This window comes from Alosa sapidissima, chromosome 6 (assembly GCF_018492685.1).
Source record: "Alosa sapidissima isolate fAloSap1 chromosome 6, fAloSap1.pri, whole genome shotgun sequence".
NCBI lineage: Eukaryota > Metazoa > Chordata > Actinopteri > Clupeiformes > Clupeidae > Alosa > Alosa sapidissima.
Window position 1 is genome coordinate 37,596,200 of NC_055962.1, and position 8,595 is coordinate 37,604,794.

At 47.6% G+C, this 8,595-nt stretch overlaps 3 protein-coding genes across 4 annotated transcripts in view; all 3 read right to left on the minus strand.

The window, feature by feature from the left end:
• nhsl1b (NHS-like 1b) overlaps positions 1 to 2,808 on the minus strand; it is a 151,869-nt gene extending 149,061 nt beyond the window's left edge. The window contains 1 exon segment of the mRNA XM_042095145.1: positions 2,081 to 2,808. Coding sequence (XP_041951079.1) covers positions 2,081 to 2,414 — 334 coding nt within the window. The 5' untranslated portion in view covers positions 2,415 to 2,808.
• A 2,261-nt stretch (positions 2,809 to 5,069) lies between these two features.
• The window catches only part of lin9 (lin-9 DREAM MuvB core complex component), a 44,075-nt gene continuing 40,549 nt past the window's right edge, over positions 5,070 to 8,595 (minus strand). For both annotated transcript variants that reach the window (XR_006032349.1, XR_006032348.1), the window contains one exon: positions 5,070 to 6,690. The gene's annotated coding sequence lies outside the window, so the exon portion shown is untranslated. The remainder of the gene's footprint in view (positions 6,691 to 8,595) is intronic.
• Positions 5,070 to 8,595, minus strand: part of LOC121711208 (Golgi resident protein GCP60-like) — a 20,886-nt gene continuing 17,360 nt past the window's right edge. Inside the window, 1 exon segment of the mRNA XM_042094568.1 lies at positions 5,070 to 7,389. Coding sequence (XP_041950502.1) covers positions 7,111 to 7,389 — 279 coding nt within the window. The 3' untranslated portion in view covers positions 5,070 to 7,110.

An 8,595-nucleotide genomic window follows, 5' to 3' on the forward strand; every position in this document is an offset into this window, starting at 1 on the left:
ACCATTCATAGAGTTAACACTGACCACTCATACAGCAGAGTTAACACTGACCACTCATACAGTTAACACTGACCACTCATACAGTTAACACTGACCACTCATAGAGTTAACACTGACCACTCATAGTGGGCACTTCACGGGAGCCCAGGCCTGGTCCCAGTGGCCCCTCTGAGTATCCAAAGCCGGCTGGCTCAGAGGCAAGCACTGGCTCGTCATCGGCCTGGTGGTCAGGTGTTGCCCCCGGGGCGAGTTGACGCCCGTCACCTCTGACCCCTATCAGCCACTCCCCCACAAACACACTCCAGTGCAAACAAGACGGAGGGAGAGAGAGAGAGAGAGAGAGAGAGAGAGAGAGAGAGAGAGTGTGTGTGAGTGAGTGAGTGAGTGAGTGATAATCTTATCAGTCTAGTTATATGCAATAAGCTGGAACAGTCTTCAATATGTACCTCCTCAAGGGAATATGGCTGTTCCCCAAAACACAACACTGGCAGCCAGCTAGACGCTGTAATCAAGGCCCATTATCAAACCGTAACCTTATCAAACGTGCTGTCTAGATAGAGCAACTGACTGCAACCCTTGGTTTGCCTTGTCCCCTGTCGACGCCATTAGCTGTGTACACCTGAGTTGTTTTGCCTTGTCCCCTGTCGGCGCCATTAACTGCGTACACCTGAGTTGTTTTGCCAGGTGCGCATTTGCACACACGAACGCGCAGGTGTGAACGAGCCCGCAGGGTGTATTTGGGAGACAAGCTGATTCGAGCCTCGCGTTAACAGCATTCCAGGACATTCGCTCACGAGTCTCACAGGTCTAGCCTTTGTCATCATGATGGACGTATGCGTTTAAGGGAAAACATACGTCCCTGCGTACTACACCTTCAACCGACTTACGCAATGAGAGTCAATGACACTCCATAATGCCACACCGGACAGAACGGAAAAAATTCTGCATCAACATTATGTGGTCAACAAGGTGGACTGTCGACGACTCGCACAGCGAACTTTGAACGATCAGCTGGAAGAGTGCACCCGCATGGGGGAGGGTTGAAGCCTCCACAAGCACAAGTTCAAATCTTAGTCCAGGCTGTAAACTCCATAGATATATATATCTATGGTAGGCTCTCTCAGAGAGTGTGGTGGTAACGTCTCTTCTCTGGATAGACAGTAGAAAGGGCTTAACGCAGAAATCTGTACTCGAAGATATCAGAAACTCTCAATAGGCCATTTTCAAACCAAACGGCCTGGCCCACGCCTCTATTCTGGCACAATGCCTGATAACTTGAAGCCCCGAGGACCAGTAAGTGGACCGCTGGAAACCCTGACACGTTTCTCTTCACAACAGACTTGACAGCCAAAGGCGTGCAAATCACTGACCATCACTAATGAAGGGGCGTCGATTACAAATAGGTCTAGTGCAAACAAACCACATAACCTTTCCTGGCAGAACAAAATACACAACGTAGCATTATCATTGCAGGTAAGTCACTGTATCTAAATTACATCTTCCACTTCCGAAGGGGGGAAAAAACAACAGTCAACACAAATATTCAACCTCTCAAAGGTAATGGGATAATCGAATCTCATCAGCCGGGAGGGAATTGGGGCGGGACGGGATAGATTTTCCGCTCATCTCTGCGGGTGACAAGAGCGACACATTTTGAATTCTCACCGAGGCTCCATCCAACTGTCGCTTTGAAGCTCCACCGCGGTGAGCAGATGGTCGATAGCCGTCGTTACCAGACGGATCTATCAACTCTGACAGGCTTGCGACCCTTAGGAACTTTGTATTAGCATAGCAGCATTCACTCCGATCTGACCTTTACTTCTGCCACGGGGCACCATGTGTTGTACTCATAACATGTCACGCCTGTCTGCTGTTTTCAGACTGTCTGTCTTGTAATGTTTGTCTTCAAAAGAAATAAAAGAAATAAAGAAGAGAGAAAAACTGCGCTATGATTTTACAAAGTTTTAAACTATCCTAGCCTATTGTATTTATTTCAAACGCGTCTTTACGCAGTTGTTTTATTAACTGACAAATACAAATGGAGTGGAGGGGGATAGAATAGTTGTGCCGGCCTACTCACGGATTTTGGTCTTCTTGGGGTCAGACCTGCGCACGGTGCCCTGCAGGACCTCCAGACGCAGCTGAATCCGGTGGGATCTTCGCGAGATCAATCCAGCCTGGGTCTCTATGTCCAGGAATATGTCGCTTGCGTGTCGAGATAGATCAGATAGTTGAAGTAGAATACCGGTAAATGTTTGGCTACAAACATCCTCCAGGGACGAAAACAAAACGGGCTTCCGAACTTTCCTCCCGTCCACTACCACAAAGGCGCTCTCCTCGCCGGGCGCCCTGCGGTGCTTTCCCTTCAACCTGCACACGCGCTGCGGCTCCACAGCCCGTAGGTGAAACGGCATGTTCAACGAACTCCAGATGGCCAACAGAGTTCTGTAATTAAAACAACAAATGCTCCCTTAAAATTGCCTATAAAATGACACATCCAATTAGTCGCGAAAGTTCAGAAGGCTGCTTAGGCGGTGGTCCCGCCATATTTTTCAAAGGATGCAGTTGTGTACTACTCCACGGGGCTGCGAGACGTTACCCAAGTTGGAGGATATCGGGCAAAACAGACGAGGGAGCTCCGGCAACTCCAAGAGAAGTGGTGATAAGTACAAGTAAAACCCGGAGGAGCGCAACCACCTGTTGCAAGTGGAACCGGACTCAATGCATAGTCCATGTTTTGAATTTGAACACGGACACGAACGACAGCCAGCCTACCTGCCTCGGCCACGGCGTGCTGAAAACCACGGCGTGGATTTAATTCACAGGACTGGGACCTATTGATGTTTCCCATGCGGACTCTCTTATCGGTTGTAGGCTGGCTATTGGCAGTGTTTGGGCGATAACACATAATACAATTTCACAAAACGACCTTCTATTTGTGAGTAAATTGCTTGGACATGACATTCTAAAGATCGGAGCCGCAGCTGATGGGTCCGTTTAACACATGCCTACTGGCCAATTTAATTTGCATAGTTGTGTGGGGGGTTTGTGTGCCACGCGGCAGACTACAAGGCCTCCGGTACAAGGCTTTTTCCAAAAAGATCTGTAAAGTTCGTGTCCACACTGCATACGCAGGTAGCCCTGGCGTTCCGTGCGTGCCAGTCCAGCCAGACCCGTGAGGCCACATACCTGGAGCGACACCTTGTGGTGTGGATTCTAAATCGCATAAATTCTGTAGTTCATGAAAGACCCTGCCTGTGGCCTCGAGAGCCAACACCACTGATTTATATAGATCTTGAATTTCCCCTTGGGTATCAAGTATCTATCTATCTATCTATCTATCTATCTTTGCCTCTGAATTGGGAAATACATGTTGCTGCCATTTGACCATTTCACAACACCCTGTTGACTGATTGAGCGAGACTTGGTTGAATCTGATGAGGCAGCACTTTTTTTTACAAGGTTGGGTCACAGAGGAGCTCCATTTCCTGCTGATGTCCATGTGTGTGTGTGTGTGTGTGTGTGTGTGTATATGTATGTGTGTGTATATGTATGTGTGTGTCAACCTGCAGGTCTGACGTGGAACCCCAGGCCAGTCATGTTAGTCACTTCCCCGGTATGCGTCCGATCAGGAAAAACGCCTTTCCACAGTACGAGGTGACTCAGCCTGGCGACACTGGGCAGCACTGGGCACAATAGCCTCTTAAAATGTCACCTCTCACTCCTGTCCAAACACATTCCTCCATCTCGTAGGACGTCCGGCTCTGGTTCATGGCCACGGTCAGGAGCAGATTTGAAAATCTAGGTCTACAGGTCAAGAAGAATTGTAGTTCCTCTCTGATTGGTCATATTTAGCTTGCCTGAGGTGCAGTGGAGAGGTTCTGATGTCCACAAATAAAAGTAATCGTAGGCACAACATGTCATTTCATTTCAAAGGCAGCCTGTACAGTCAGGGGTGGCCTGTGTGTTGGGTTGAATCCTCCTAAATACACTAGACCTGCAGTAGTATTGTTGCTGTGTGTTGGGTTGAATCCTCCTAAATACACTAGACCTACAGTAGTATTGTTGCTGTGTGTTGTGTTGAATCCTGCAGTAGTATTGTTGCTGTGTGTTGGGTTGAATCCTCCTAAATACACTAGACCTACAGTAGTATTGTTGCTGTGTGTTGTGTTGAATCCTGCAGTAGTATTGTTGCTGTGTGTTGGGTTGAATCCTCCTAAATACACTAGACCTGCAGTAGTATTGTTGCTGTGTGTTGTGTTGAATCCTGCAGTAGTATTGTTGCTGTGTGTTGGGTTGAATCCTCCAAAGTACACTAGACCTGCAGTAGTATTGTTGCTGTGTGTTGGGTTGAATCCTCCTAAATACACTAGACCTACAGTAGTATTGTTGCTGTGTGTTGGGTTGAATCCTGCAGTAGTATTGTTGCTGTGTGTTGGGTTGAATCCTCCAAAGTACACTAGACCTGCAGTAGTATTGTTGCTGTGTGTTGGGTTGAATCCTCCTAAATACACTAGACCTACAGTAGTATTGTTGCTGTGTGTTGTGTTGAATCCTGCAGTAGTATTGTTGCTGTGTGTTGGGTTGAATCCTCCAAAGTACACTAGACCTGCAGTAGTATTGTTGCTGTGTGTTGGGTTGAATCCTCCTAAATACACTAGACCTACAGTAGTATTGTTGCTGTGTGTTGGGTTGAATCCTGCAGTAGTATTGTTGCTGTGTGTTGGGTTGAATCCTCCAAAGTACACTAGACCTGCAGTAGTATTGTTGCTGTGTGTTGGGTTGAATCCTCCAAAGTACACTAGACCTGCAGTAGTATTGTTTGCTGTGTGTTGGGTTGAATCCTCCAAAGTACACTAGACCTGCAGTAGTATTGTTGCTGTGTGTTGGGTTGAATCCTCCAAAGTACACTAGACCTGCAGTAGTATTGTTGCTGTGTGTTGGGTTGAATCCTCCAAAGTACACTAGACCTGCAGTAGTATTGTTGCTTTGGGTTTTTATTTATTCATTTTTGAGCAATTGCAACGCAAGGAAGCATTTAGTAAATCAGAACATTAGTCAAGCAAGAATTACATGTGAACATAAGTTTAATCAAGATTAAATATATGCTCAAATAGAGAGAGTCATCCTCATTATTATACAATACAGGTGAAAGGAATCAAATACAAAAAACATCTTCATGTCCAGGCTTGCAAATCAACACCATAACCCTGGAGTAGTACTGTTGTGTACAACTTAACATATGTTCCTGTGAACCCCACCCCCCAATCACTGCCTCTGCTCCTGTTAACACACACACACACACACACACTCACTTCATTTAGCCTTTATAACTGGCCCTGCTCTAATTCGATTCCAATGTTTCAGAAGTCTCTTATATACAGAAAGTGGCAGGATGGTGTGTGTGTGTGGATAACAGCGGCTTTCATAAGCCAAAGCCAAGACAGTGGACACACACACACCAAATAAGCTGTTTTTCTGAAACACTGCCTCGGAGGGACACGTGTCCTCAGGTGGTTGACCTTTTGTTTGACTGCTGCCGTGTTTGGGGAGGGGATTGTGTGTGTGTGTGTGTGTGTGTGTGTGGGGGCCCATCTTCAGTAACCAGTGACTCAGGGGACGTACTGAGTGGGCCAACTCAGTTTCTCAGTAACTACAGGAGACCACAGCAGTGTGGCCAAAGGACAGAAGGGCCGAGCGCCACAATACCACACAAATAAATAAACACACACTTAATGGACACATGAGTGTGTGTGATGGACAGCAACACATATTCTAGGTTCCATACTGAAACACACACACACACACACACACACACACACAGGCTCTTGGGCTCCCAACCCTGCCAACATGCAGTATAGAGGGATGAGGAGTCAGTAACGATGAGAGAGAGAGAGAGAGAGTGTGAGAGAGAGAGAGAGAGAGAGAGAGAGAGAGAGTGTGAGAGTAAGAGAGAGAGAGAGGGAGAGTGTGAGAGTAAGAGAGAAAGAGAGAGAGGGAGAAAGAGAGAGAGGAAGAGAGTAAGAGTGTGAGAGTAAGAGAGAGAGGGAGAGTAAAGGGGGGGGGGGGGGGCAGGCTATGGGGTGTTAGGAGTTAGAAATGCTGGGAAACTTATACATCTTGCAGTAGCTTTGCACAGGCCACACACACAACCCAGCCTGCCACACACAACCCAGCCCTGCCACACCACAACCCAGCCTGCCCCACACAAAATAAAATCAACAGCCACAGATAAACAAATTAACAAAACCTAACAGAAATCGAGCACTGTCTTTTTGAGAGATGACATACACTGAATGGCATGGATTTCACACACGCCACACACACACACACACACACACAGACAGACATGGCCGCAGCCTACGAGACACTCATAAATATTTGCTTGTAAAAACTCTTTTCTGCGCGTATATCATATCGCTCTCTCGTAAGCCACGCCGCTTTCCAAGGACTCCCTCAGGTTCACGCCTGCTCCAGTCCTCCTCGCTCACCCCTCATTGGACAGTGCAACAGTCAATCACCTCTGTGTACGCTTCTCATAGGCTCTTTGGGGTGAGAGGGCGGAGACTGAGGTCTTGTTAAAGAAAGGCAAGTTAGTGTTAAGAGTGTTTGTTGGTTGGTTTTCTCTCAGCACTTTGAGACGTGAGGATGCATTGCTCCACGGCTCTCTCTCACACACACACACACACACTCACACACACACACCCCCCAGCGCTCTCCAGTGATGTCACCAGCTCCTGTTCATCGCTCTTCTCCTATTGGTCAAAGAGGAGGGGGTGGGGTGGGTCATTTCTATGAGCCAAGAGGATTCTAGAGCGCTGCCTTTTCTTCAGAGTGCAAACGAAGAGGTGACACACACACACATTTGGACAGAGATGAACTCAAACACACACAAATCTTCCTCTTGTTCAGGCCATGAAGGTTCTCTTTGTCTCCCCCTGGTGTTGCAGTCAGTCATTTCACTTCTGATCACACCCCTCTCCACACACAACACGCGCACCACACACACAGACACACGCGCACACACACACACACACACAGACACACGCGCACACACACACACAATAACCCCCCCCCCCCCCCCCTGCCCATAGTCTGTGGTGTGGGGGTTTATCTGGTGTAGTAGACTCTGTAGTAGACGCTCTTGGCCCTCCACAGGGAGTAGGAGTTGTCGAACTTGAGCAGGTAGATGCCGCGTCCGGGGTACTGGTGGCTGCCCGCGTACACCTCCTCATGGCAGTCCCGTCGGTACACCGGCACGATCTCGTCCACCTGCGGCCTGCCCGCCTCCTTACGAGCCTTCTCCTCCTCACTCTGGGGCTCACCTGAGACACACACACACACACACAGAGAGCACAGAACACACACACACACACAGAGAGCACAGAACACACACGCACGCACACACGCGCACACACAGAGAGCACAGAACACACACACACACACACACACACGGAGAAACAGACACAAGCACACACCCACACACAAACAGCACAGAACACGCACGCGCACGCACGCACGCACACACACACACACACAGAGGGAGAAACAGACATGAGCATACACCAACACACAAATAGCACAGAACAAACACACACACATAATTTCAGCGTGAGAAAAGGTTCTGGAATGTCAGCTGGGTAATTCATACCAACGAAGCCGTGATCACACACACATACACACACACTACCAGCGAAACCGTGTTCACGCACACACATCTGAAAGACTCATCTCTTACATAAATACATTCAATGTTCAATTATTACCTGCCGACTAAAGAAATTCAGGTTCTTTCAGATGGCGGTGTCTTTCTGCCATCTGTGAGGCTGTAATGATGACATAATCCCAACTAAAGCGACAGGTGCGCGATCTCCGGCTGGAAGCCCATTGTTTGTTCTCGCTTGTTTTCGCGCTAATAAACAAGAACAATCTGTATGCTCCAGAGAACAGCTCAACATATTCAGCCTCGGTCCACTTTCAGACTCGTTGTTAATGGCTGCATTTAGCCTTGGACTGGAGAGATCTGCCCTTCCTCAGCTTATCAGTTATCATCAGCGACACATGCAAAATATCAGGCTTACTGAAATAACGAGCGAACAAGTCGACTAATAACTTTCTAAGACCGCATAAAACTTTTAGGCCTCGGTGAATTCACAATCACACTCAATGTAGATTTTTAGTTTCGCAAAACGGCATCTGGGGCAAGGTGAATTTGCGAGTGAACACTTGTTAAGCTCACCTCATCAAGTCTTTTAATTAATCCTGACATGAGATCGATTTGTGGGAGATTCTAATTCACGTGCTCCGGAGAGCTTTTCGGAGAAGTTGGACGTCTGCTCGTTTTTGCGTAGTATTAAGTAAAAAATCGTACTGGCGTACTTTGATGTGAAAATGTGGTTGCTATGCAAAATGCGTACAGGTTTGTCAGGTCTGTTAATTGGAGATCCAGTGACCTTTTACTCTTTTCATCTAAACTCAAATCAAACTCAACATTATTTCCAAATCGGATCTGAGAGCTCCCGACTGAACATTGGTCTTCCCAGAATGCCGTTGGTGCCTACGCGCAGACTCTCACACACACACTTCCCAGAATGC